The sequence below is a fragment of the Lathamus discolor genome, chromosome 7 (genome assembly GCF_037157495.1).
Source record: "Lathamus discolor isolate bLatDis1 chromosome 7, bLatDis1.hap1, whole genome shotgun sequence".
Classification (NCBI taxonomy): domain Eukaryota; kingdom Metazoa; phylum Chordata; class Aves; order Psittaciformes; family Psittacidae; genus Lathamus; species Lathamus discolor.
The window spans coordinates 7,077,688-7,104,894 of NC_088890.1; the positions used below are offsets into that span (position 1 = coordinate 7,077,688).

The window sequence follows — 27,207 nt, forward strand, 5'->3', positions numbered from 1 at the left end:
GGGCTTGAGGTACTGGCCTGTTTGCTGGCGAGCAGATCGTGCTGCTCCTGTGTGAGAAGTTCCCCCTGTTCCTCCATGTAGCATGCTCCTCCATGCTTGCACTGGTATTTACAGCAGCTGCTGCTGAGCTGAGAGCCTCTGCCTGCTTGGCTGAGCAGTGAGGAGTCCAGTTGCTCATGACAATCCATGTAAGTGAGGACCTCACTGCGTCCAATTAACGCCCTCAAAATGCCAATGTCATTCGGGGGTTTTTTGTGGGTTTTTTCTGTGGGGGTTTCTTTGACAATGTTTCCAATTCCTATTCCTGCAACAAGGAAGAAGCCACCCCAGCCATGGGAATGCCCTGTACCTCTGATCCTTGTTCTCCCTCTACAGCCACGGACACCAGTGATGCCTCTGGCCAGCTCAGCGGTGGCACCCGCCCGCCCACCCTTCCTTTTTCCTCCCCTGGGTGCATTTTCCACCAGTGCCGGGTGGTGGTGTTGAGCAAAGAAGGAAGTTCCCAGCTGGGGGCTGGCCGAGAGGATTTCACCCTGTGCCTGGCAGTCGCTGCTCTGCAGTTCCTTTTTCTTGTGTGCTGCTGCAGTTGAGCAAAACTGGGTTTTTTCAGTCTTGCAGAGCTGCAGGGTTGCAGTTCTCCCTGGTCACAGTTACAGAGCAGCTCCTCCAGCTACTCTTCAGGGTTTCTGAGTAAGGTCTGCATGTTCCTCAAACTCAGCTCATGGGATATGTCTGCTGATGCACTTCAAAGTGATTAATTTGTTGTCCCAGTTTTAATCTAAACTCTTGTTACCCTACAGCACCACCTCCCATCTTCTCCATGTCGGATACCTGCTGGTGTTGGGTGTCCAGCCCTGCCTGGCCTTTCTCTGAGTTCAGACATGTTAATTCTGTCTCTCCTATTTAGGACCAGAAGCTCCAGCACACTGTGTCCTTCACACCACTGGTATCAGAGTGGGAGCCTGCTTAGGAGCAGGTTGTGAAGTTGTCAGTCCTTCTCTGCCTTCCTGGCTTCAAGGGCTGGTGGCCTGGCTCCTTCTGGGTTCCTGTCATGTCTGTTGCCTCTCGGAGCCACTTGTGTTCTCACGGAACTGAGCTAACCAGAGGGCCAGTCCAGACATGAGAAATGGGAGTTCAGTGCTTCTGGAGAGTGACCCAGCCAGGCAAGGAGCTGTGAGAAGGGCAGGGGAAAAGCTGGGAGTCAAAAGGCTAGGGGAGGGTTTGGTGCCAGGGGTGGGGAGAAGATGCAAGAAGAGGCCAGAAAGTGTGGTTTTGTGGCCTTAGCAATTACTGCTGTTGCTGTTAAACAGTGGTCTTCTGACCTCCTAGATGCCACTTGTCACATCTCAAAAGGGGTCCCGTGAGGCCACCTAGTCCCTCAGGAGCTCCTGGATCCAAGTCCAGCTGGCTCAGCAGAACATGTCCAGGCAAAGGGTGTAGCTCTGAGCCAGCAAGGAAGTTCAGCTCACTTGGTTTCCTTAGACCGGGCTCACAAAGGAAGGGAAAGCCCTGACCTATGCCTGTCTGAAATAGGCAGGGCCACAGAAGTAAACTCCCTACTCCAGATGGAAGCTCCAGGCCCAGCCCAAGGACTGACAGTGCCAGTTTGTGCAAGCGCCAGAAGTGGCAGCAGGGTGATGCCTCTGGGGCTCCCCAAAGAGAAATTCCTCTTCTTCAAGCCACTGTGGCTTGCTGTGCCCAGGGGGTGGGTGAGGAGGCTGGTTGGACTGTAACCGTCAGGCTACTGGGCAGCAAGCAAGGGTCACGCACCTCTGCTGCTCCCAGTAGCTGTTTCCTAGCTGCTGCAATCTCTCGGGGCCCTTGTCACGGTTCCTGCTATCGGCACTGCAGCACCCCACAGAAATTGTGGGTTCACACAGGTGCAAAATAACAAGTCCCCAGAACTGGCTGCAGCCAGGAACTATTCAGTTCCCAGTTGCAGGGGCGGGTGCTAAAATTGGCCCGGAGCAAAACCCCCAGGATCCTGTAGTGTCCTGGGAGCCCAGACCAGAGACGCAGCATTATGTGGTGGCCTGTGAGTGGCAGCTGGCAGTCTGCAATGAGTCCGTGCTACCAAGCCTGGAAGAGATCAGCCAGCAGCAGAGGGGCCCTGAGCACACACCCTGGGGCCCAGGCGGCCTTGGCTGGAGGCCAGGGCTGATAAGCACTCTCTGACCTTGGGGCTGTTGTTGTGCATGGAGCTTGCCTGGCACAAACGCTTGCGGGACATTCCCTGTCCCTGTGGGAGCTGCGCTGAAGCTGAGGCTTCTGGTCCCTGCTGCCCCACAGACCCTGCTGGTGTCACGATGGATGTCACCCAGTGGGCTGTGGAGCAGGATTTTGTGTTGGCACAAAGCCCCATGGAGGTACGGGGGACTATGTGTCCTGTGTGGGTACTCCAACAGTCTGCACCATTCACCTGGGGCTGCTGGGAAACACCTGCCCGAGAAAAAGAGCAGTTGCTACTGTGGGATTTAAAACTCCCTGAAGTACCCTAAATCAGTACAGCAAGCAATAGAATAGCCAGGCATGGGGTAAAGAAGCCACTGCAGCAAAGGGAGGCTTCACCAGCCTCACAGGGGTGAAGGAAAATTCGCAAAGAGAATTCATGGCCCCTCTTTGTTCCCCTCTTCCTCCTCCTGGTGCGTGCAGGGAGGCCCCTGGAGCTCCACGGTGCTGCCTCCGTGCTCGGAGGTTCTGTCCCGCCAAGGCGGGAGCTCCCGGGAACGACGTGTTGGGCTGATCTCCCAGTTTCTGAGGACCGGTGGCACTTCCTTCTGTAGTGCCCGGGGACGCCGAAAACGCCGATTCGAGCTGCGAACTGACGAGCACAACTCCCAGCCTGCCCGACAAGGTGAGTTGAAGGCGGGCGGTCCCCTTCACTGAACCCCCCGTACCTCCGCGCGGGGCGGTCCGGGGCGGAGCGGCGAGGAGCGGGAAGCGGGTGCAGGGCCCGCCCGCCTGCAGTGCCAGCCATGGCGGCGACAGGAGCAGGAGAGCGTGCGGGCGCGGCGGGGCTCGGGGGCATGTCTGCGCGGCCGCTGGGCGCGGCGGAGCCGCTGTCGCTCGGCTCGCTGCAGGGAAAGGTGTTGCTGGTGGTCAACGTGGCGTCGCTTTGAGGCACCACCACCCGCGACTTCCTTCAGCTCAGAGACCTGCAGCAGCGGTACGGGTCTCGCGGGCTGCAGGTCCTCGCCTTCCCCTGCAACCAGTTCGGGCATCAGGTAGGGCTGGCGGCGGGGCTGGGGAGCGGGGGGAGCCGCCCGTCCGGCGGGGCTCTCACGGGCTTCGCTCGGGGCGCTTTTGCTTTTGTTTCCTATAGGAAAACGCGACGAACGAGGAGATCCTGTTGTCGCTAGAGCATGTCCGTCCTGGGAAGGGGTACAAGCCCAACTTCATCATGTTCGAGAAGTGCGAGGTCAACGGGAAGAACGCGCACCCCCTCTTCACCTTCCTGAAAGAGGCGCTACCCTTCCCGCACGATGACCCCTCCTCACTGATGACCAACCCGCAGTACATCATCTGGTCCCCGGTGTGCCGCAACGACATCTCCTGGAACTTCGAGAAGTTCCTCATCGGCCCAGACGGCGTGCCCTTCAAACGCTACAGTCGGCACTTCGAAACCATCAAGATCCAGGATGATATTGAATTGCTTCTGGAGAGGGTTGCCAAGTAAAGCGGAGCACTGCAGTGCCCGCTACCTGCTTAGCTTGTTGCATGCCTGCCTGTGCTCCTCACAGGGGGCTGCTGCTCTGGCAGAAATCCCAGTGTCTCATGCAGATTTTGTGTTTGATGGTGCATCTTCCAAATTCTTGAAGTGTACTTGATGTTTTTAAAAGCTGCATGTGGATGTTTGGGAAACTATGCTGGGGAAAGCGGCTACAAGTCTGAGTTACCTTACTGTGATTCTCTGAATAAACAAAAATATGTACTTGCTTTAAGTCTGTGGCTTGATCAGTGTGGGCAAGTTGAGTGAAAGTTGGTGGCCCTTGTTTACTCAGCTCATGTGGGTGCTCACAGGGGCAGGCTGGAATCACTGGGTGGAAATGTGAATGCAAATGCAGGGCAGCTTAAGGGTGAGCAGTGTCTGCGAGCTTTACAGACTGAATGCGTGCTGTGTCCTACCCATGTTTTGCGAGCTTGGTAGAGCAGGAGGGTGGTAGAGCACAGAAGCACTGTGACAAACTGCCTACAGAGGAAAGACATGGCCTGGGGATGGTTTTACACTATCAGCTACAGGTTGAGACAGGCTGGCAGTGAGTGACTCCAGCCCGTGCTGGTGCTTGGCCATTGGCCAAGGCCCATCTCATTATCTGGTCTCTGTCAGCAGATGCCCAGGGGAGACCAGGAACAGAAGCAGCATCTGCTACCCCTCCCCTTATTCCTGAGCCACTGCTCCCTCGATGACTGAGCTGTCCCTGGCTCTATCCCATTTGCATCAGTGGCAGCCCAACATGGATCTTGCCCTGTCCTACACAAAGCTGGTATCGCCTTTATGCATCCCCAAAACCTTGCAACACAGGGAATCACAAAGAGTGCCAGTCCTTCTGTGTTCCCAGTGCAGAGTACCTGCCTATTCAACCGCTTCTCCCAAGGAAACTGTGCCTTGCCCCAGAGTGTCCTTTGGGCACAGAAATTGCAAGTGACACTACACATGCCATGTGCCAGGGTTCAGGCAATATTATCTTTTTCACTCCTTCCTTACCACTTTTTTAACTCATGCCAACCATGAAGCTGACAGGTGGAGCTCTTGACATGGAGCTGACACATGTTCCTGCATAGCAATCCTGGTTTTACAGCCTGCTGCTCAAAGGCTGGAATTAGGATTGGTTTCCCCTGGCAAACAGTGAGCCTGTGATAAATTTTGCCTGCCATCCTTCTGCACAGTGGCTCAGTTCCTCCTGCACATAAACTTTTGACAAGCCTCACAAGGCCTCAACAGCACTTGGTGCTGAACTGAGGCGTACTAACACAGACTACAAACTTAGGCTTTCACAGGGAAGGCATAGCACTTTCAAGCACTAATGTACGCATTTCATAACTAAAAGCACTTGGGATTTGAGGTTTTGGTTGTTGTGTTTTGGGGTTTTCTGTCAGTAGCTTTCTCCCCCCCCCCCCAGTTCTCAGGTTTGCTTTGTTACTGTACCTACATTCAAGATCCCCTCTGGGCTGAGGAGAGACACTGGGGAAAAACCTATGCCAGCTCCACCTCTGAGTCATTGGGCTTTGAACTTGCATTGCACAACCCTCACTGGGGTGTTTCTTAACTTCCTGTACAGCTTCATGGAAAAAATAACCAGGATGTTTCAAGTAGCTGCTGCAGCTTGGGAGCAGAAGCTGCTTGATTTGGGAGATTATTCTTTTCAGTGAAACCTACTTCCCTCATTAATGCAGGATGTTGAAAGATGTGAGGAGCAGAGAGGATCATGGGCAGCAGGAAGTCACTGCACTGAAAAATCTTTCTCGACACGAGGTGCGTGTGGCACTTCCTCAATCCTGACTCACCAGACTCGAGCCATTGCAATGGGAGCTGCTTTGTTTTGCCCACTCCCTATCAGCCCGCACTGAGCCCCGCTGCCGCAGGGGAGCAGCCCCCAACGCCTGCAGCTGTTCCAACAGCAGCCCTGCCTGACAGGGTCTCCCGCCGAGCCTGCTGGTCAAAGGCACCTTACACCGTGCTTACTCAGTGCTAAGGGCCAAAGGATTTCTTTACCTTCTGGCTACTGGGGCTGTGCTAGCAGAAAAACAGCAGCTCCAGAACAGATACAGCCATGCCAGCAGAAGTACAGTGATGTGATTCCAGGATGAAAATTAGCTATGCCAGCAGAAAAATGAACAATTCCCAGTGTAAGCACACCAGCAGGAACTCTACAGTGCACAGAAAAGCCTGCCCACCTCGTTATTCCCCATCTCATTTTGGTGTTCTCCAGAGCAGCTCGTTTCTGGGGGAAAGCTGAGGTGGTGAGGGCAGCCTGCGGAACTTTTGGCAGATGAGCGCAGGCCCCATGCAGGCTCTCGTGCCCAAACATTACGTGGTGTCATGACCAGATGTTTCAGTGCAGACAGCAGCTTAATGCTGAGGGCAGACCTGAAGAATCCTGGGTAGTTCCTTGGGAATTATAAAATGGCCCAACTCTATTTCTGTAATTTCAGAGAGAAACAGATGGGCTCATAAATACTCCTTTAGCATACTCCAATGCTGCCGTGGCTTGGGGACATTGTCCTTGGAACATCTGTGTCTGTCACATTGACACTCCTACACTTATTTTTCTGCTTATATGCTTTTATTGCAAACAGCTAAACCCTCTGTTAGTGCTCACCCTACTTTTCCATTCTGTAACATATCAGTCCCCCCCTTTCTAGCAAATGTTTGCCCCCCCCAGTTATTGTTCCCCACCCGTACCCCCCAGCTGCTGATAGTTGCCATCAAATTTTTAAATCTCTAAATATGTCCAGATAGTTGAAGCTGTCAGGAGTGTTAACTAGCTGCAAAGAAAATGATCCTTCGTGCCCCTAGCTACTCCTCCTGGGTTCCCTTGTGTCCTTTCTGCCCACAAACCCAAGCACATCTCCTGCAATGGTTGATGAGATGTGGTGTTCAGAAGTGTATATTCCACAGAAATGCCATCAAGTAGAGCCTATGGCCTTTGTTACTCTGCCTGTTCAATGTTCTTTCAGCTACTTAAAATCCTGTTCTTCTGCTGAGCTTTGTTGCACCTACTAACATTCAAGATAGCTTTTAGTCACTGTTTTTTATCACTGCTATCATAAGGCAGGTAGGAAACATCTGCCTCAACTGCAACAGAGTGGCACTTGAAAGGGCTTTGTTTCTGTCACTGTGCCACTCTCACAAAAAGTAGCCGACAGGTTCAGTTGGAGACAAGTGCAGGAAGTGGAATGGCTGGAAGGCAAGCTCTTGAGATAGAACACAACACCCCAAACTGCAGTGAAACTGTAACAATGTCACTTCCTACTAGGGAATCAGAAAGCTCTGAATGAAACCATTTTAATTGTTCAGCGAACTTCCTATTAGGAGGAGGTAATTCATTAGCAGAGTCAGGTCAGCCACATAAGCATTATCTCAGAACAGTTGACTCACTTTAAAAACACACCCGGTCTTGCTGTAACAGGGTGTGTTAGCTTCTGGAAGCCTAAAGGGGCCCTGCCCTTCGGAAAAAGCAGAAGTAACAGGACTTGACTCTTGCTGGAAGGAGAAAATGTTTGTCTTTTTCAGTGTTAACTGGACTTGCCCTGCTCTCAAAAATCTAAAGGCCTTTAGCATTTTAACTTGTGTTGCTGCAGCCCCACCAGGTCTTGCTGGCAGGAGATGGAGCACCATCAGACACTCCCTGCTGGGAAAGCACTCCCCTGTGCAGACAGCATAGCCCACAACATGATCCCTCACTACATTTCTGTCCGTGAGGTAAAAAGATTTCTTTGGTTAGAGTTTGGTTTGGTTGTGTTTTTTTAGAGACGCTTTAAAAACTCCTGAGAGTTATACCTGTGACAACTGGAGTCTTCTTCCCGAGCCAACGCCCTGGCCAGAGGGCTCCATGAAGTCAGTAATGGGAGAAGCAGGTAACACTGAAGTAACACAGCACACACCAAACGTTTGTGCCACCCGCTTTCGTGGCAGAAACCCACCCGGAAGGGCCGCGGGGCTGCCGCGAGCCAGCCCCTACCACAGACACCGGGACGGCCACGCCAGCGGCAGCTACCGCGAGGTAACTAGAAGATGGCGGCCAACCCCTCAGCGCCCGCACCGCCGCCCGCCGCACCCCTGAGCGTAGCCCCGCCCACCCCATCAGAGAGCGCGCGGCGGGGCGGAGCGAGCGCGGCGGGCGCACCCGGGGCGCATGCGTACGCGGGCCGATATCCGCCCGCGCCAGGGCTCGCGCACTGACATGGCGGCTGCTGAGGGTGTCGGCGGCGATAGCGGGGCGCGGCTGGACGTGGCGGAGCAACGGGCAGAGCTGGGGCCGCTCCTGGCCACAGCCCTCAGGCCCGGGGAGTCCTGGTGAGCGGAGCGGGCCGGCCCTCCTCTCTGTTCCCTTTCCTTCTGGGCGGTGGGGCCTGTGGGAGCGGGCCGGGCCGCCACTGAGGGGCCGTTGAGCCCGGTGCCATGTGTTGCAGGTACCTGGTGGACAGCCGTTGGTTTAAGCAGTGGAAGAAGTATGTAGGCTTCGACAGCTGGGACATGTTCGGCGCTGGTGATCCCAGCCTCTTCCCTGGGCCTATTGACAACTCGGGGCTCTTTGGCGGTGAGTGGTGGCCGGCGGCGCCGGGGAGCGGGTCGTGGGCGGGGGGCTGGGCTAGGGCCGCGGCCTGGCTCCCGTTAGTCGCTCCTGTGTGCACGCGTCTCGTCGCGCGGTTTCGCTTTTGAAGCCGTGCGTTCTGAGAGGGTGAAAGCGGCCGTCCCGGCCTTGTAAAGAGGAGACTGGTGCGGTTTCTGTTTGCCCGTGGGGGTGTTGGCGTTTCTCGGCGTAATGGGTAGTGTGTGTGTAGGCCTTGAGAATAAAGGATTCTGTTTGTTGCCTGCTTTCTTATGTTTGTCTCCTTTTAGATCCAAAAACTCAGAGTTTAAAAGAACACCTCATTGATGAGCTAGATTATGTGTTGGTTCCAACCGAAGCCTGGAATAAGTTAGTGATGTGGTATGGCTGCATGGATGGACAGCAGCCTATTGTGAGAAAAGTAAGTATGGGTGAGCCCAGTTCTCTTCAGCCTGGTTTTATTTTCTGATCTGTACCAAACTTAGTGTTTACTTTGCTAGATGCGAGTTAGGACAGGATCCTCAGCAGCTCTGTGGAGATAATAACATAAAGTCTTTTGTTGTGTTGTCTGAAAGAATAATCTTGCAGTGCTGCAGTTCAAATGCCTGAATTTTCAGTGATTCTCAGTTGAGGGGCTATATGTGGGAAGAGCCGTGAACCTTGTTCTGGTTAACTTTTTGCCTTGTTATTTGAACCAGTGCAGTTTAAACTAATGCGGTGGTTTTATGTTGCATGGAATAGTTTGCACTTTCTTGAAAAATGAAAGTTGTCATTATTTGCAGACAGAAAGAGGCATTGGAATAGATTGTGTTTTACTACAGGCAGCTTAGGGAGTTCCTCTGGAGTTCAAGGCAGTTTTTGTTTTCCAAAATTCTGTTCCAGAAAGTGAAGTTTGTAAGTGTCGGTTCTGGAAATGTATCAGACATTTGGTTATGAGTGAGAGATTTTTTTGTTGGTATTTTAGTCTTAGGTTTTTGCACCAGCTAAACTGAGTCATTAGTCACTACACCAAGTAAATAGTGCTGATAGAATGTACAACATTAATATTGCTTAAGTTTTAAGTAGCATTATGTTGGCTTGCTTCAAGTAATGCAAGGCCCAGGAAAATGTAGCACTGGAATGGTAAAAGGAAGTAAGATCCCTCTCTTGAAGGCCCACTGCCGGTCAGTGCTACTGGAATGTTGTCACTCAGTGCGGGCTAGAAAATATGTGGGATGAAAAATTCTGATGTCTTCAGAAAGCATGAATGCTTCCAGGTTCACTCTGCTGGGTAGAAAGAACTTCTGTGTAAACCAGGAGTGGGAGTGTGTGGAGAAGAATTGTAGCATGTAAAGGAAATGTGGTTTTAGTAGGGATAATTTAGTGAGGAATAGGAAAATCTGTACTGAGAAGTGAAGCTGGAACCAATGCAGATCAGTGTCTCTGAGCGAGAAAGCTTTTGTTCCTTAACATGTTCTTATTTTCACGAAGCCTGGCATGTTGTTAAGACACATCCTTTTCTGAAAAATTCAGAGGTTGTACAATGGGTATGGATGTTGTTGGGGAAACAGTTGGTTGACAGGTTTGACCATGTGAGCCCCCTTTTCTTGGGGTTTCAGATACCACTATTCAACACTGTAATTATTGGGGGCTAGAGCTTAGAGTTGGGGCTGTTTTTACAGGTGTAAGATTCCAAGTTATTGCTGCCCAGTTAAGAGTAAATTCATAAAGTTTTGAACTGCTATGAGAGTGCCAGTTCCTGTTTATTGTTAACCCAGTAACTGAAGTGAATTTTTATATTTCAGTGTTAAAATATATTAGAAGATTAGGTTTGTGGGATGATACAGCCTCTTATAAAAACAAAGTGAAAGGTCATTTGGGTACACAAGCCATAGCATTGCACCTGAACAGAACATGGCCAGTATTTGCTTACAGTGTTTTCCAGGTAGTGTTGGAAGCAAAGCACTTAAACTTGTGGTCCTTGAATGCTTTAATACTTTTCTTAAAGCTGGATCAACTGTAATTCATACATCAAAATACTCATAAAAGTAGAACTTGGAAAGTATTGTTCAGGCATCTTTGTAATTCTACAAGCTGTTATTTCTTCCACCTCTATGTGCCTGATAATCAGAGTCAAGTACAGGAGGATTAGATTAGATTTACTTGTGGTTCAGGTTTCTTTTGATGATCTCAAACCATATTTTTGTGCAGTCTTCTCTAGAGTCCCAAAGTGTTTAAATGTACAAAATGCAGGCCAGTGTACTTCCACAGTGCTGTGCTCAGGTTGCTGTCCAGTAGGGTGGACACGTTTTACTGTGACACAGGACAAGCCAGCTGGTCAGACACTCTTTAAAGGACATCTGCAGGCAATTGGAGACTCTTCTTTGTCATTTTTGTGTCCTAATGGACACAATGAACTCATCAAAAACTTCTTGGGGAGAGTTCTTCCATTCGTGAATATGGTTTTTATTTATTTGATTCTTGCTATGGAATACTGGAGAACAAGACGTCCCATTTAATGAAATTCCTTCTGAAAAAGAAATGAGGAACTCGTGAATTGGTTCCTTTGCGTAATTTTTCTTTAAAAGAAAAAACAAAAACAAAACCCACAACAAACGAACAGCACCAACAAAACCCCACAAAAAAACAAACCAGCAAAAAAAGGAGACTAATTTTCCTGTCAAAGGTGTTTAAAGAGGGAGAGTTTTACTTTCTGTTGTAACAGCAAAATACTGAAGATCTTTCCAAAGGTGTTTAATTATTTACCTTTAAAGCACCTTACCTAATCTAATACAACCCTATAAAAGCTCAGAAGAGGGAAGCATGACACAGATGTAGGTCATAGCAAGTCTAGACTAGAATATTTCAGTATTTCAGTTGGAAGGGACCTACAATGATCATCTAGTCCAACTGCCCGATCACTTCAGGGCTGATAAAAAGTTAGAGGAGATTATTAAGGCTGTTGTCCAAATGCCTCTGAAACACTTACTTTCAAAAATCACACAAGGTAGTTCAATAAATTATGTTCTCAATTTTACAGGTAAAGAACTGTGGAGGGAATTGTGCTGTGGTGTTTGGTGTTCTGTTTTTTGATTTTTTTTTTGGTGGGTTTTTTAGTTTGGTTTTCTTTTTCCCTTTCATCCTCCAGTTACATCACAGTTGTCTCATAACTGGCCCCTGAAATGTGCTTTTCTTTCTGGTCTGATGTGTTTTGTGATCTGTAGGTAAAGCATGGTGTCTGGTCTTATAGAATACCTTTCTCTAAATATGCTGAAAGCTAGTGGATGGGTAGGTGTACTTACTGGAGTGTTCTCTCAAATACAAAATTGATTTGAGAATGACTCTGAAATAAAGCAGTGTCATCAAAACAAGTTTTGAGGAGTTGTCTGTTTTTGCCAGGAGAGGCTAATGAGGCACATTCTGTGTATCATGCAGAAAAGTAATGTATGCTTTGTCTTACTGTCTTGTAATGGAAGGGTTTTTGCTTTGGTGCTCCTGGCTTGTTTCATTTTTATGCAAACCTTAGGCAAAGACTAAAGCCAGTTTTTGGGGTTTTTTTTTTTTTTTCCCTCCTAAAATGCTCTGAGTGGTCAAATATTTTTCATGGGTAGTTACTCGCACTGTCAGTTCAGCTGTGATGATGGAGTTTTGGAACTCTGCACTTTGGAAGGAAAGCACTGTAGTTACTTATGCTTTAGAAAATAAAAACTTCAAAACAAGCTGGCAGAGGTTGTGACTTGGAAGCAAGTCAGTGTTCAGTTTATGGCTTGACTTGCAAGACTTACACTTGCCTAAATATTTTAAGTTATATCTTACAGAGCACTGCTCAGTATTTTAACTTTGTCTTGTTTATCACATCTGCCTTCTATTTGCAGGTAGTGGAATATGGTCTGTTTGTGAAGCACTATAAGGTTGAAGTGTATCTTCTTGAGCTGAAGCTGTGTGAGAGCAGTGATCCTGACAATGTAATCAGCTGTCACTTTAGCAAAGCAGATACTGTTGGTAAGTAGTTCTCTGACTCATGAAGCTGTGCTCTGAGGCTACCTCAAGAGATATTTTGTGCCATCCAGAACAAGAACAGTGTTGATAAACTGGAGCAAATCTAATGAGTACCAACAGGGGTAGTCAGAGTTGGATTATGTGATGTCTGAGACTGAGGAAGCTACGTTTAGCCTAGAAAAGAGAAGGCTTTGAAGAGTCCTCATAGCACCTGTGAGGAGGTTACTGAGAACATGGAGTCATGCTATTTACTGAGTCACAAAGCAACAAAACAGCAGACAATAGTCATAAATTGAAACAGGACAGATTCCAACTAATACAATGAAAATATTTTCTGTATTAGCACAGCTAGACATTTGAATAGGGCCCAGAAGGAAGGGGGGTGGAATCTCCTACCTTTCAATTTTTGAATGCCTGATTGGATAAGCTCTGAGCAGCCTGATCTGAACTCACTGTTAAGCGTATCTGAATTCACTGTTGACCCTGCCTTGAGTGTTAAAATGAAGAACCCCCAGAGTTTTTTCCAGCCATAGTGATTCTGTGTGTGACACAGGGAGTTGTGATCAAGAGCTTTGAGGAATACCTTTCTAACTAACTCATGTCCTTAAGAAACATCCACGTCACTCACGTACAGCAATTCTGCCTCTGCTTCTATGATTCCTTCTTCCTAGTGTGTGACTATTTTAGACATCTTAGTGGCTCTTCCTACACTTCTCCCTGAAATTTGGCCCATCTCTCTTTCTCTCTCCCTGTATCTTTGCTATATTTTCGTATGTAAAAATACTGTCTGTCAGCTATCATATTTTCATAAAGATACTTTTATTTGTTTGCTGATGTTTGACCTGCCAATAGTAACAGAGAACACTTCCTTCTTGAACCTTCAAATGATGACTGCTTTGCAGCAGCTGGCCTTTGGGCAGAAATTTCTCAGTGTGTTCTGAACATTATTAGTTTGAGGGCTTGACAGGCAAGTATATGACTGAAAGGATCATTGATGTACCTCTTTGCTGAATGTCTGGCTTTTGAGTTTTTTTCTGAAAAGCAGTCATATTTTAGGAATTTTGATGTTGTTTTCATCCTGAACAGCTACCATCGAGAAAGAAATGAGAAAACTATTTAATATCTCTGCCGAGAAGGAAACTAGGTTATGGAACAGGTATATGAGTAACACTTACGAGCAGCTCTGCAAGTTGGATAGCACAGTCCAAGACGCAGGGCTCTATCAGGGTCAGGTAAGAGGCATAACTTTTGATTCTCATGTACTGCTTTCTCTACTATGGGTTTTTGTTTTTTCTTTTTTTCAGTTGCTTTTACCTACTTTGAGCAAACATTGAAAGTGTGATTTGCTAATGATTTTGCAAAATGTTTAGCAGGCTTGCAGTTACCTTTGTTAATTATCTGAACTATCTTTCAGATGGTTCTAATAGAAGTGAAAAATGAAGATGGCATGTGGCCTGGACAGCCTATCCTGGCAAAGTAAGCAAGCATGTTCTAAACGTTTCTGCTGTTTTGTCCAGTTGGTTGGCTAGACTGTAGCCGCCACATATTCTCTGTGGGAGCCTGGATGTAATGGGCTATTGTGGGTTTCTTTGTTTTTGCTATTTTGAAGGAGAGAAAATCTTGAAAGCAAACATTTTTCCAAGGTTCTGTTGCTGATTTCTTGTCTCAGCGAGTGTCTTCTGTTTTAACACCTATTTCAAATAGATTGTGTAAGGATTAAGTACCTGAAGTTCTAGGACCTTTAGGTTCTTAGGAGGCACAAGTGCTATTTACGTTGGGTTAGTCTACTTAAAAAGCTACCTGTGCAAGCTGCACAGTGGAGGGGGAAAAAAAAGTCTTCTGCCACTGTAGAACAAAAATGATCTTGGAGTATATTTCCAAAGCTCCTAGTGGTGAATGCTCGGAGTTCTGGTAATTCCCCCTTTAAAAAGTATATTGAAATATACTTTTTGTTGTTTCAGTTGAAACTTTTGTTTCAGTTTTAAGCTGAACAACCCCACTTGTCGGAAATGCAATTATACAACCCTGCTACAAGTAAGTACTACATAGATACATCTACTACCTAATTTGGAGAAGAGCTAGGTAGAAGAGTTTAATGAAATACTGTATATATAGAGTGAATGGTGTAGAATGGAAGTTGCTTGCAGTGGTAAGAAACTGCTCATACCAAATCCTGTGAGTAGGCCATAATACAGAAAATGCTTTTCTGTACAATATGGTTGACTTCCAGAACTTGTTGCCAAGTTATCTCATTTGAGATCAAGGTCTCACTAGTGTTAGTTAAACTTGAAGAAAGGATCAAATAGGTCAGTGAAACGTATTTTTAAACAGTTCTCTATTTCTGAGAGATAATAGTGGGTAAATGGATCAGGAGAATGTCCATCATATTACAATGAACTTTCAGTAAGAGCATTGTGTGAAAAGCATCTAAACATTCATATCATGTACATAATCAAGTACTGGTTGACAGTCAGTATTAGAGAGGGAGCCATGCAAGACCAGATCATAACCTGTTTTTTCCACATAAAACAAAGCCAAAAAGGAGTTCTGTAGCATTCCCAGGCCTGTTTCCCTTTTTTGTCAGCTAGTCTGCTACTTCAACCCTTAGAGGTACTTAAATGGAAATGGTTATGGGTACACAGATTAGTATTTGCTAATGACATGGAAATAAACATTTGCTTATTATAATGTAAAACTTGTGAAATTGTTAGACTTGATGCTGATAATGGTGGCTGAAAGAATTGTATTAAGTCGTATGAATAGCATTATCTGTGCCTTTGTACGTTGTCTTGTACTTAATCCTATCTCAGGCAAACATTTTGCTCTAATAATTTTTTTCTCAGCTGGAGAAAACACTGTTTAGCCAGGACCATGGGAAACTTTATATTTGAAGTTTTTTTTCTTTAGGCTGTATCACTTTAAAAGTTTGAGAAAGTTTGTGTATTTAGAGTTTTGATGCCATAAACCAAACAGGATGGAGAGCGCTCTGCTGTTGGTAGAGGAATGGTGAGTGTCTGCATCACTGCCTGTGTGCCAAAAGAGGCCTTGGAAAGCTGGGAGTTCATGTCGCTCACTACTCAGAATATGTGTGTGCAAGGTGACTATGAGGTGGGCGACTTTCCTGTTGCGAGGATTTTCTCCCACCATTTGGTGTTAGTCAGAGGCACTGGCTCCTGCCAGGGCAAACAGCTTTTCCCTATGTTTGGCAGCCTTCACTCTATTTCCCAGCCATCAAGCTGGCTGACATTTAACAGAAAACATGCTATTAAACATCACAGCAGTCCTTGGGTGGTGTATTTGTATGTTAGTTTGCTTCTCCCTAGGGAGCAAAATGCTTTCTTCTTGTAGCTTGAAACTGCTTTTACTACTAGACAAGGTTTCAGAAGAGGGAATAGATTATACTTATTCTAGGAGTTTTGGAATTGGAAGTATGCTTTGCTTCTGAAAGGGAGATTTTATCAAAGATTCTGTGGAACTTGGTCCTCTTTGGTTGTTACTGACAAGACTCCCAAAATAAAATCTTGAGCTAGCAGAGTTCAGCTCAGTCCTAGAACATACTTTTTTTTTTATCCTGGGTATCATTTTCTTAGCACAAATGAACAAGAAATTGTGTCAGATCTGTAATAACAGAACCTTTTTCATCAGGTATTGCATTTGAAAATGGGAGTGAAGTTGTATTTAACATCTGCCTGGTAGCTGTCTGCCTCCCTTTGCACTCAGCAGTAGAATTCCCTTTTTTTCTTCAGTTTCTGCTGTAATTTTCTTGCTGTTTCCTCTTCCTCCTCTTCCTTTTACTGATGGCAGTGTATACATGGTGAACCTCTTCCCCTCTCCCCATGTTACTCTCCTCAGTAAAAGTGTTGAGGAGTTGTTTAGTTCACATATATTGTATAGCATATATGGCTTTTTTCAGGTACTCTGTCCTGATTTAGGCATCTGTTCAACTTGAAACAACATTCCATGATATTACATGCCAGGAATTACTGTACAGTGTTAAGACCTTTATGGTTGATATGTATTTTGTAGGTGTGTAATACCATAATTAAATGCCCTCTCATATTTAAAACTGATGTCCTTCTCCCAGTTCCTTGTGTCCTCATGATTTAGGAGGAGCCCTTCAGCAACTGGGTTACGTATTTTGTGGGAGTTCTTTATTATGTGACTTTCAAGTGCTTGAGTTTGCAGTAGGTGCCGTGTGCCTTCAAAGTATAAGTCAGGGAGGCTTTTGCGTATAAGAACTTTCTAAATAAAAACGCATTATGGTCTCTGTTTTGCCAACTAAATTCAAGTCCTGCCTTGTCTAGCTTTGACAGAAATGTTTTGTCACTATATATATTTATGTATTTATTGGTAGTTTAAAGGAGGACTAATTCTGCTGTATCCTCTGAAGGTAGCTTCAACTGAATTGAAACATTTTTTCTGTCTCTGTCTTCCAAACACTTGAAAGCCTTTTACAGTACTTTTTCAAGCTGTTCAGCTTAGCAGTTTTTCTTCTTATCAACCATATGGCTTCACAGTTTCTGGACTAGATTAATCTAATTTTGTACTTTTTGTGCTGCAAGTCTTCAGGTTTCTTCTCACTTGCCATTTGTGTGGGTTTTGAAAGGTTTCATAGCAAGATGTGAAACTGCTGCTGTTTTTAATAGGCAGACAGGGGGCAACGTGCATCAGTATTGTGAAGCATGAAGTTGTGTATGTGGGGATGAAGGGCATGAGCCCAAAATACATGCTGGGCTCTGTAGGAATGTGATACCAGTCCTGGTTCGTTTTCCTGGATGTGAGCTCCTGTAGCAGCCTTGAGACAAAACCAATGAAAACCACCTCAGTGCTTCAGTAGGGAAATGCTGAGTATGCATCAGAAGACTTTGATAACTGGCACACTGATAAAACTGCACATTTTTCAGTTTATTATCATGTCCTGTGGCGCTGTCAACAGATTTGAAAAGTAGACTAATGAGAGGTTTCAGAGCCAAGTGAATTGTTGAAGAATTAGCATGGTTTTTGTGCGTAGGAGACTTGGAAGTTAAGATGTTTTATCGGTGAGAAATGTAAAAGCTTATTTTAACACTTAAAAAGCTTCTGTAGGATATGAGAAACTCCACAGGCAGCAGATGGAGGTGAGCACAAACCAATGTCCAAATGATGAAGCCAGGTACTCATGCTGCAAATGAAATACAAGTTTCTTCTGACTGTAAGGGTTATTGGTCACTAGAACAGTTTGTGGTCTGGGTTGGTTGCTGTTGGCCATTCTGAAACCACGATGGAAGATTTTTCTAGAAGATGTATTTTTAACTCGGGAGTTATTTTGAGAGACTTAAATTGTGCTTAAGCAGGAGGAGTGATCGAGCAGTCATATGATGCAGTCTCATCCTCAAACCTGTGAAATGATTGTTTTCTTTTTCAAATCCCTCAACTGTAGCATGGTTACATGAAGTCTGTCTTCAATGTAGTTTACTTCTCTGTAGGTTTTGCTGATGAAATGTACCTGAATGTGTTTATCCCTGTCAGAAACATCGTAGTTGTGATCAAAGGGAAGTTGCAGGAGTGTGGCGCTTTCCAGTCCAGTGTCTGTTGTGCATACAGAGACCAAACTGAGCATAGTTTCAGTGGTAACCCGCTGAGTAGCCCAGAATGTTTTGGAAGGTTCCAAGTCATGAACTTAAAGAAGAAATAATGTTTATCTCTTTTCTCACAGCAAGGTGTTGAGGCCTCAGTTTCCAAGGGAGCAGAAGTTGCATACTGTGAGAGATGGCAGTGGCGGGGGGAGCAGGTGGCTTTGGCTAGTCAAAGTCTGCAAGCTCCATAAAAAACACTTTCGGGGTGTTGGGGATAAATGTTTTGCATCCAGGACTTCTGTTGTTATCTCTGTGCAAATGAGGCAGTCTCCTTGAGAGCCTACAGTGTTGTGGGGTCATTAACAGTAGCTTCCTGGGGTTAAAAATGGAAGCTTTCAGAGGAAAACAATTTTTCTAAGCTGCTGTCTGTGCCTTTCACTTGGAATCAGTTACCTTTGTGACCATCTTGTTAAATGAGGGGGAACAGCTATTCATCATAAATTCTCTAATCTTTCTTCAGTTATTACAGGTAGACAAGTAACTTGTAACATGTAAGAGTGCTTACATTTATATTCCCAAGTGTATTTGATTTCTGTTTTATTATCTTTTGGAAAGCTGTTGGCCTCTCTTTCATTGCTTTACTTCTTACATGATCCTTTCCAATTTCTAACAGGAACTCCCTCAAGATCCTTGATAACTTTGTAGGTAGTCTTTGCTCTGCTCTGTGACTTGACTCTTATCTATCTTTTCTCATCCAAATTAGGGGTGTGTGTGTGGTTTTTTTTTTTTTTTTTTGTAATCTTTCTCCAAAGTTCTTGGCTTTTTTATGTGTATAGGATATTTCTGAAGTACTTCTGGGCACTCTTCAGTTGCCATCTGATTTGGGATTCTGCATTGCTTTGATGCTTCTATTGAAAAGTTTTAAATCCTTTAAGTCGTTGACCTCCTTTTCTTTTCTCCTTATTAGATTTCCTTTATTATTTTCCTAGCAGCTTATTCTGTTCTCTCAGCAGGGTCAAACATGTCAAGCAGAGATGCTTCATTTTCAAGTCTAGCACTTTTTAAATTGCCTTTTTTTTTTTGCTTCTAGATAATTCACTTCTTCAAACTTCACAAAATATGTTCTTAATATATTTACATGCTGTTATTAGTGTTATTATCTTAACCCTTAAAATGCCCGCTTGTGGAGCGTAAGTCTGATAATGGCTGTTTAGTCTAGACCCTCCTGTTCTCTCTATGTTATCATTGTGTAGTAGTCTTGAGAAGTTCTACCTCCAACATGCAATGACCAGAAGGACTGCCCTAGAAATGGTTGTCTTAGTTATTCCAGTAGATGTGCTCATTCTTTCTTTGGTCATGCTGGCTGGTGTTTCATGTGTTTTTCTTTATCATGCTTAAGGTTTAGACTGTGTTTGGGGCTTGCATGTTTATTTGAGCAGAGATGGAGAGAATAGACCATCTCCCAGTTAGCTCTTGCTATAGAGATATTAACAAGCATCAAAATAGTTTATTTAAGCTTATTTATGTAGTGCTGGCTGCCTTGTGGTTTTGTTTTTTTTGTGGAGCCAAAGCTGTCTATGACAGAAAGCTGTCATAGAACTTTAGTGCCTTGTTGATCTTTTGCTGACTTACATGTTCTGGTTCTTTTCCATACCAGGAGGCTAGTAGTGTGGAATAACCTAGAATCCACAACTGGATAGACTTGAGGCTTAGTAACTTTTTTAATCCATTCCAGTGTCTCCAGTCTCAAAATGCTGAGGCTTGCTATGCATACCATGTGTACAGTGTTGTGTCTTGCCTCTGAGTTGCAGCTACAATATAGTTGTATCAACTAGGCTTAGTCGCAAACTATTTTGTGCCCACCCTGGTTGTCTTCTTGCTAAATAATGAGCTAAATAATGAGTTTGAGTGTGTGGTCGGAGTTTCAGGTAGGGAAGGTCTGACTTTGGTTTTTTTAACATAGGGTGTTTTGTGATTGTAAGATTGGGATTTTTTTTGCTTGCTTGTCTCAAGGTGGTGGTTTACACATGAACTTAAAGCTTGCTTCTCTGTCACTCACTGTCTGAATTACCTACTTATTTCAGTCTGGAACCCAGATTTTCCTTCAAGCAAGGATTTTTACTCTTGCTTCTGATACTGTTGTCTGATGTTGCTGTTCTAGTCAAGTGCTTGAAAGTGTGATCACACAGATCAAAGCAGTAAATTTCTGTGTGGGAACTAACTGTAGTGTGGCAAGTCTGTGGAGTTTTGTGGGAGGTGGGCCTGGGGATGAAAAAAGTAGTAGCACTGTTTCTACTTCTTTTTCCTTTCTCCCAGATCAAGCACTGCAACTAGCAGAAACTTTTCTACCTCTTCAAAATCATCAGCAAGTTCTTACTCCTCAGTGTCTGCCACTTCTGTCATTACTAATGGTGATAGCAGTAACTCCTATGGACTGAACAGCTCCCACCTGGGCAGGGGGTAAGAGCAGGAATGTTCTTTTTGTTTCTTTGTCCTTCATGTGAATAATCCTGTGCATTCTTGCCTGTATAAAAAAGGAGTGTGATGAGGAGTTCTGCTACTCTTGTCTATCTCTTTATCAAACTTCGCTTTTGAAACACATGCATTCTGCTCTTCCTTGCTGCCTTGCAAAAGTAGCACATGTTCCAGAGCTTACTATTAGGGCACTGCCTGATTTGAGGGGATTGGGAATATAAGAGAAGGGAGTACATTCTTTTCTCCATCTGTGATTGTGATAGAAGCCTTTCCAGGTAGAGATAATTTTTTTATTAACTCTTACAGTAATATCGAGCAAACTCTTGCTGCATTAGGGTAGAGTGTTGTGTACTTACTGACAGAGGAAAATAATGTGTTATGAGCCATAAATTAATAATAGACTGTGTAATTATTAATGTTTCTAAAGTTAGCACATATACTTCACATTCCTGGTATTCATCATTAGCCACTATGAAGCAGCACAAACATGTAACATGCTGGTTAAACAATTTCATTAAACATCTGTATGATTCGTATTTGGTGTGGACTCTTAAACAGTATTGAGATTCAATAAACTCGCTGTGGAGTTCACTGTGGTGTCTTTTTTCCAGAGGTTCTGGATTTGTCTGTAACTCTTACAGCTGCAGGGATAATGCTTCCCTGTCACAACCTGGACTCTGTGGACTCAGTAACCTTGGAAATACCTGCTTCATGAATTCTGCATTACAGGTAAGACTTTGGAAGAGCCCTCTTTAGAATTAAATGAAAGAGCAGTCTTGCAAAGATTGTGGATTAAAACTTGTGGAAAGAAAAGGTTGTTTTAATGTGATTCAATGAGGAGTCTGCACCTGAAATGAAAAAAACCAACAACAACCCAACCAACAAACCCCAAACAAAAAATCAGTTCATATTTAATTTGACTTATGCATAGCATGTTAGTTCTGTAAACAGTATAAAGGACTGGATCTGGAATGATCCAGTAATTTCTGGAAAACTGGAGGGGGGGAAGTAATACTAAACAGATGTCCGACTGTGAAGTCCCAGTGCTGTGCTCTGACAAAGACTGGCTGATGTGGAGGATGTTGTGACTTGTGTGGGCCGCACAAGTGATATGAGCAGGTCACTGCAGGCAGTTCTGGGGTCCATGTTTAAAGGTTCCTCCAAAATGAAGAGTGTGAAAAGCCACAGGAAGGGTTCAGGGTCATTGTGTGGGTGTTAAGGTTGTGTCAGTTATGCAAAGATAATAATTACTGGCGTATTCATTTAACTTAGTCTCCTAGGTTTATTAGGTTCATTAAAAAAAACCACAACTTGTTAAGGATAGATTTTTGCTAAGAATTTCAAACAAAATATGAGCCAACTTGTATGAACTTTAGGGTGGTCCAAGTGCTGTGTAATGACTTCTGTCATTCTGTGGTAGCTTTGAAAGCTAGAACAGGTCTTAAAATAACTATAATGCATTATGCATGTCGTATTCAGGATACCAGAATAAACTTGGGCTGCTTTACTTGTTTGTTCAGCGTGACTTTATTTTTAGTTCTATCATGGTAACCTTACACCACATTATATTCTCTTGAACTTTACAGCTAAGAGACAACTTTTAGAATTATTTTTTTAATTGTCAAAGTAACTTAATCCAAACATGTTTTAATCTTAATTTTTGCGTAGAAACTAATCGGGTGAAAAACTTTCCTGTATTTACTATTGGGCTTTAATTTTCTAGACGTCAGTTTCTCAAATGCAAATCTCTGACTTAATTTTTTGAGGTTTGTGGAATTTTGTTAGCAGCAGTCTCCCAGTGAGAGGCTGGTGTCAAACCACAGCAATCTATAAGCACTTTAATGTCATCTGTCCAGAGAAAGATACTTAGCGCGTGGACACTGGAACTGGAAGAATTTGATAGGAAATAAATTCCACAAGCTACACATCAAGGCAGTGACAGTGGAGGAGGCTAAAGGGCAGTACTGCTGACTCTCTGTGGATTGCTGTATCTTAACTGCTGGGAGAGCTGTGTACCTACACCTAGTTGGTGAAGCACTGTACAGGCATCTGCTACAGGTCCTGAAATTTCAGGTGTTCAGAAAGAGCCCAGGTTAATATTTCTTAACACTGCAGTGCCTTGAAGCCCTAGTAATTTTGGTCATACTTCAGAAATAGCTTTTTTTCTCACATCGAAGTCTTGCTTTACTTATCCGAGCATCACTTCTCGCTATAAGTGTAAAATCTTTGAATTACTGAATTAGCAAAGCTACTTCCTGTGTTAGTTGTGTCCTGAGGTTTATGGTGATTTCCTGGGGTGTATTAAATCACTACCACAATACACTGCTAATGAGTATATAAATCCTAGAATCACAGAATAGTTAGGGTTGGAAAGGACCTCAAGATCATCTAGTTCCAACCCCTCTGCCATGGGCAGGGACACCACACACTAGACCATCTCACCCAAGTCTCTGTCCAGCCTGGCCTTGAATGCTGCCAGGAGAGTAGATATAGAGTAGTATCCTTCCTATCTTTAAACAGCTAACTTTGTAATGGGTATTTTTTAATGGTGTTTGGTCCTTTGTATGTTAAAGCATAGCTTGTGTTTCACTTCTTGGAGGAGCAAAGACCTTTCTTCTCACTGTTCCTCATATTAAGATTTCAAGGTTGGAGATGGAATATGTGAGGTAGGCTTGAGGACATTTAAGGTGGCATCTCTACAGGCCTTCCATACTTGCTCTGTGCAGATTTATGTGTAATACATTAGTAAGGTTGCCTGCCCTACCACCCCAGTAACTGGTGAAAAAACAGGTCTGCATACATTAATTATAGGAACAGGCGAGTCTTGGCAGGACTGTGGTTGTAATCTTTACTCTTATGGCACTTGCAGGCTTGTTTTTTGCCAGATCTCAGCATTATACCAAGAGAGTCTAGCCAAATTGAAGTGTCAGTGGAAGTTACAGGACAAAATAACAAAATGTGGAGGGACAGTAACACCACGAGCAGATACCTTCTTTCCAAAAGTCTGCAGCTATGGGGGTTTTTTTGGTTATTTCTTTCTTGGTTTGGTTTTTTTTTTGTTTTGGGTTTTTTTTTTCCCCAGAAGGTTGTTTGCTGTTTACTTTCCTGAGCTATTAAATACAGTAACTTTAAATGAATGCTTCAAATTATTCTGCACTGAAGGAATGGAAGGAGATAAATGTGCTGCCAGTTTTAAAGAAATTTCTGAGGGAGAACCAAGTGCCTGTGGAGCCTATGCCTGAAGCTAAATAAACCCATGGAGAGTGCTCTGGAGGGGGAGCCTACACTTAGGGGCAAATATGCTGCAGAGGATGAAAGTCTGTGTGACACCTATGAGAGAAACCATGTTTCAGAAATGAGCTGTTAGTTTTTTTGAAGGCTGCAGTATCTGGTGGTGATGCTTTTTATTTTAGCCCTGCTCTGAGTTGCAAGGGTTACAGTATCCCATGGTCTCTTGGGTTTTGTTAGTAACGTAGTACATGTTCTAATGTGAAAGTTGGGTTTGTTGTTTTATTGTCACTGATTTATTGCCTTGTGCAGTAAATTAATTTTCTTAATGTTTTTTCAGTGTCTAAGCAATACCCCTCCTCTGACTGACTATTTTCTGGAAGACAAGTATGAAGCTGAAATAAATCAGAACAATCCACTGGGGATGAGAGGAGAAATTGCAGAAGCCTATGCAGAGCTTATTAAACAGATGTGGTCTGGAAGACAGTCACATGTGGCACCACGTATGTTTAAAGTAAGTACTTCATGTTCTTGTAGAATAGCTTTTTGATAGAAGAAACAGTGGAAGCTAATATGCCTTCCACATATGCCAGTGTTAGGAAAGCAGCAATGACAGAAACTGTTGTTTCATGTTTTATGCAAATGCTTCTCAGGGTACAGGGAGCTACTTGCTAGTAGTCATACCCCAGAACTGGTTATTGCTCCTTAGTGTGAAATGCCTTACTTGGTAAATGACCTTCCAGCCTGGCAGCTGTTTACAGATGCATCAAAATGATCTTTGCCACAAAACTAGGCAAGGTCATATGAATTGCTGTGAACTTTAATCAGTGGGAAAAGGAAAGTTATAATTTAAAAAAAGTAGAAAGTGGAAAACAAAATGCATCCCCTTGTCTATATTGTTATTTATTGATGCAGTGCTCCCAGTGCTTCAGTGTAAAAAGCTGCTTTCAGCTGAAATACTGCAATATAGCAGTTGCATATGAACCTCTAGAAAAACTGTAGCTATGTCTTTTAAGTGTAATGCAAAGATGCTCCAGTGCAGAACAGTGAATAAAGCATCCAAGGAACATGAAGAGTTTGCTTCTGTAGTGCAATCTTGGTGTGCTGTGAAAGCTTAAGATCCCAAATCCGTGAAAAAAGCAGTGATCTGATATTAACGTAAGTGTGTGTCCTTTTACTGTTTAGGTTTTGTGTGGTATAGTCTTGCAGTTGAGGGCATATGCTTTTGAGACCTGGAGCAGAAGTCGTCTGGACCACAGAAATCTGTCCTCTGTGGAGTCATAGGTAGATCTGGATCAAAAAAATGTTTAATTTCTGTGACTTGGAGTTGCTGGCTAATCATCCACCACTATGAAAGTTTGTCTCTAAACTTCCATTCAGAGGAAATATATGAACATATAGTGGACAGCAGTAAAAGTGCCTTAATGTGGGCTGTTCTTGTTTAAGGCTGGAATACGAATTACTCTTTATTTCCCAGTACAGTATCAGTTGTGATTTTTCTATTGCTTATTCAGTGACAGTGTTAACTATCTGCATTATATAAGCAGCCCTTCAATATGGGCTTCCTTGCAGTTGTTACCTCGAGTGTTCAAAATGTGCTAAGCATAATTTTGCAAGCCTGGTGGACTCTTTGTGTTTATGGGAAGACTAGTGATGGTCATAGGACTGACCACTCCTTCAGTTAATTGTTGGTTTTCCTCTGGGATCCCTTCCTACTGCTGTTTCAGAAGCAGGAACACCAAATGGCAGTGTTGCAAGATAAGAGGTGTGTAAGGGCATTCTGTTTCTGGCTCTTCCTGCCTCAGGCTGTTAAGTTTCTTAGCTTCATATCACAATCTTTAGAGTACCTAGAGATTACTGCGGTGAGATTTTCAATCTTAAGTTTTAAGCCAGTTTTGTTAGCTCATAATTATCTTCTGCAAACATTTTGAGTCTTTCCAGTCCACCTGCTTCAGGGTACTGTCTTATAGCAAGTCTGAATTGTGAGAACTGTAAGGTTCTGAAAGAGAAATTAAAGTACAGCATATATATTGGCAGATAGGTTTTGTGTGCTGGTTGTTCTGGAGATTCCCGAATGAATACTGATAACTTAGATTTCTAGCATCACAGCACTGAATGCATTCTTCCCTCTCAACACTAGGAGGGGAAACAAAAAGTTGAGAAAATTTTACTGGCACCCTTACTGCATTAGCATCCAGTTCACTGTGATCTGCTGCTAGCATAAGGTAGTATGGTGTTGATCCCTGCAAAAGGCAGGACATGAGTGTTTTTATTCTTGTCTTTCATACATAGCTAATGCTCAACCCCTCTGGCTCTTGTCTCTGTTTCAGATGCAGGTTGGCAGATTTGCCCCTCAGTTTTCGGGATACCAGCAGCAAGATTCCCAGGAGCTCTTGGCTTTTCTTCTAGACGGATTGCATGAGGATTTGAACAGAGTGAAGAAGAAGCCCTACTTGGAGCTGAAGGATGCCAATGGCAGACCTGATTCGGTATGGTACCCTTTCCTTAAGGGTAGGGCAGGTAGTGCTTCCCAGGGAGTTTAATTGTGGTTTGTGACACTTCCTGGCCTTCCAGCTCATCGGCCATGCAAGCATTGTCCTTGCAAAGCAGTCTGCCTGGGAGGGGAGAACCCTGTCATGTTTTATGGCCTGGCTCACTCTTCATGACACCTCATAGCACATTACCGTTGTTCAGCCTTACAGCAGAATGTGTTTTTGTACTCTTGTGCAGGAAGATGTGCTTATGGTGCAATATTGATATCAGTATCAATGGTCTGAGTTTTCTTTGATCACTGTGTTTGTGAGAAATAGCTTTTAATGTATATTTTTTTCTTTTTTATAGGCAGTGGCAAAAGAGGCCTGGGAGAATCATAGGCTGAGGAATGATTCAATCATTGTGGATATTTTTCATGGTCTTTTCAAATCTACTCTTGTTTGTCCCAAATGCTCTAAAGTTTCTGTGACTTTTGATCCCTTCTGTTATTTAACCCTTCCATTGCCCTTGAGGAGAGATCGTCTCATGGAAGTCACCTTGGTATATGCAGACCCACAGCGTAGGCCTGTCCAGGTGAGGCATGTTGAAGACAAAAATATAAGTAGTCTTTCTCTTAGGTTTTAAAGTTGACACTTTGCAAGTGACATAGAGGACTCTGTTGTCCACCTTTGGGTGAAGTAGGATGGGTTGTTTTTTTTTTTTTTATTCAAAACCTGGGAACTGAACATGTGAAATCAAGTGGCTTTATAAAATTTCAGTTCGTGAGACTAGGTTTACTTTGCCTGGTATAAGCATGATATTGTCTTTGTTTCTAGTACCGGGTTGTGGTGCCGATGATGGGGGCCATCTCAGATCTGTGTGAATCGCTTTCCAGACTCTCTGATGTTCCTGCAGAAAATGTAAGGGTAAATGCAGAGAGTAATTTTTCTTTTTTGTTCTTGAAGCATTTTGGTGGCTTAGCTTTTAGATGAGTGGTAAGCTGAACTTAATGGAATAGTGATGAAACCCTGACAAGTTTGAATGCTTTTCTTTGATTGTAAAATAAAAAAGATGCATGAAACAATCTGCTTACTCTGATACATGCATTGCAGTACAGAGGTCTAAGAGAAGGGGCAGAAAGCTGTTGGAATTGCATCTCCTTGGTACCTCTGTGGACCCAGTTTATTTGCTTTGTTATTCTGATCTGTTTTAACAAATACAGCTGA

The 27,207-nt window shown here is 44.2% G+C and overlaps 2 protein-coding genes across 5 annotated transcripts in view; both read left to right on the forward strand.

The window, feature by feature from the left end:
• The first annotated feature begins 2,952 nt into the window (after positions 1 to 2,952).
• GPX1 (glutathione peroxidase 1) lies at positions 2,953 to 3,936 on the forward strand. Its single transcript, XM_065687629.1, has 2 exons — positions 2,953 to 3,224; positions 3,323 to 3,936. The coding sequence occupies exons 1-2, from the start codon at positions 2,976 to 2,978 to the stop codon at positions 3,674 to 3,676; spliced, it is 603 nt and encodes a 200-aa protein (XP_065543701.1). The 5' UTR covers positions 2,953 to 2,975; the 3' UTR covers positions 3,677 to 3,936.
• Positions 3,937 to 7,845: 3,909 nt separating this feature from the next.
• The window catches only part of USP4 (ubiquitin specific peptidase 4), a 37,724-nt gene continuing 18,362 nt past the window's right edge, over positions 7,846 to 27,207 (forward strand). For 2 of the 4 annotated variants that reach the window (XM_065686887.1, XM_065686889.1), the window contains exons 1-12: positions 7,846 to 8,017; positions 8,134 to 8,261; positions 8,564 to 8,694; positions 12,128 to 12,254; positions 13,338 to 13,483; positions 13,666 to 13,727; positions 20,123 to 20,266; positions 20,893 to 21,010; positions 23,850 to 24,023; positions 25,840 to 25,998; positions 26,351 to 26,575; positions 26,818 to 26,901. In XM_065686887.1, coding sequence (XP_065542959.1) covers positions 7,857 to 8,017; positions 8,134 to 8,261; positions 8,564 to 8,694; positions 12,128 to 12,254; positions 13,338 to 13,483; positions 13,666 to 13,727; positions 20,123 to 20,266; positions 20,893 to 21,010; positions 23,850 to 24,023; positions 25,840 to 25,998; positions 26,351 to 26,575; positions 26,818 to 26,901 — 1,659 coding nt within the window. In that variant the 5' untranslated portion in view covers positions 7,846 to 7,856. Of the gene's footprint in view, positions 8,018 to 8,133; positions 8,262 to 8,563; positions 8,695 to 12,127; positions 12,255 to 13,337; positions 13,484 to 13,665; positions 13,728 to 14,212; positions 14,286 to 20,122; positions 20,267 to 20,892; positions 21,011 to 23,849; positions 24,024 to 25,839; positions 25,999 to 26,350; positions 26,576 to 26,817; positions 26,902 to 27,207 lie in introns of those variants that run through there. The other 2 variants (XM_065686888.1, XR_010614205.1) reach the window with 2 other exon arrangements.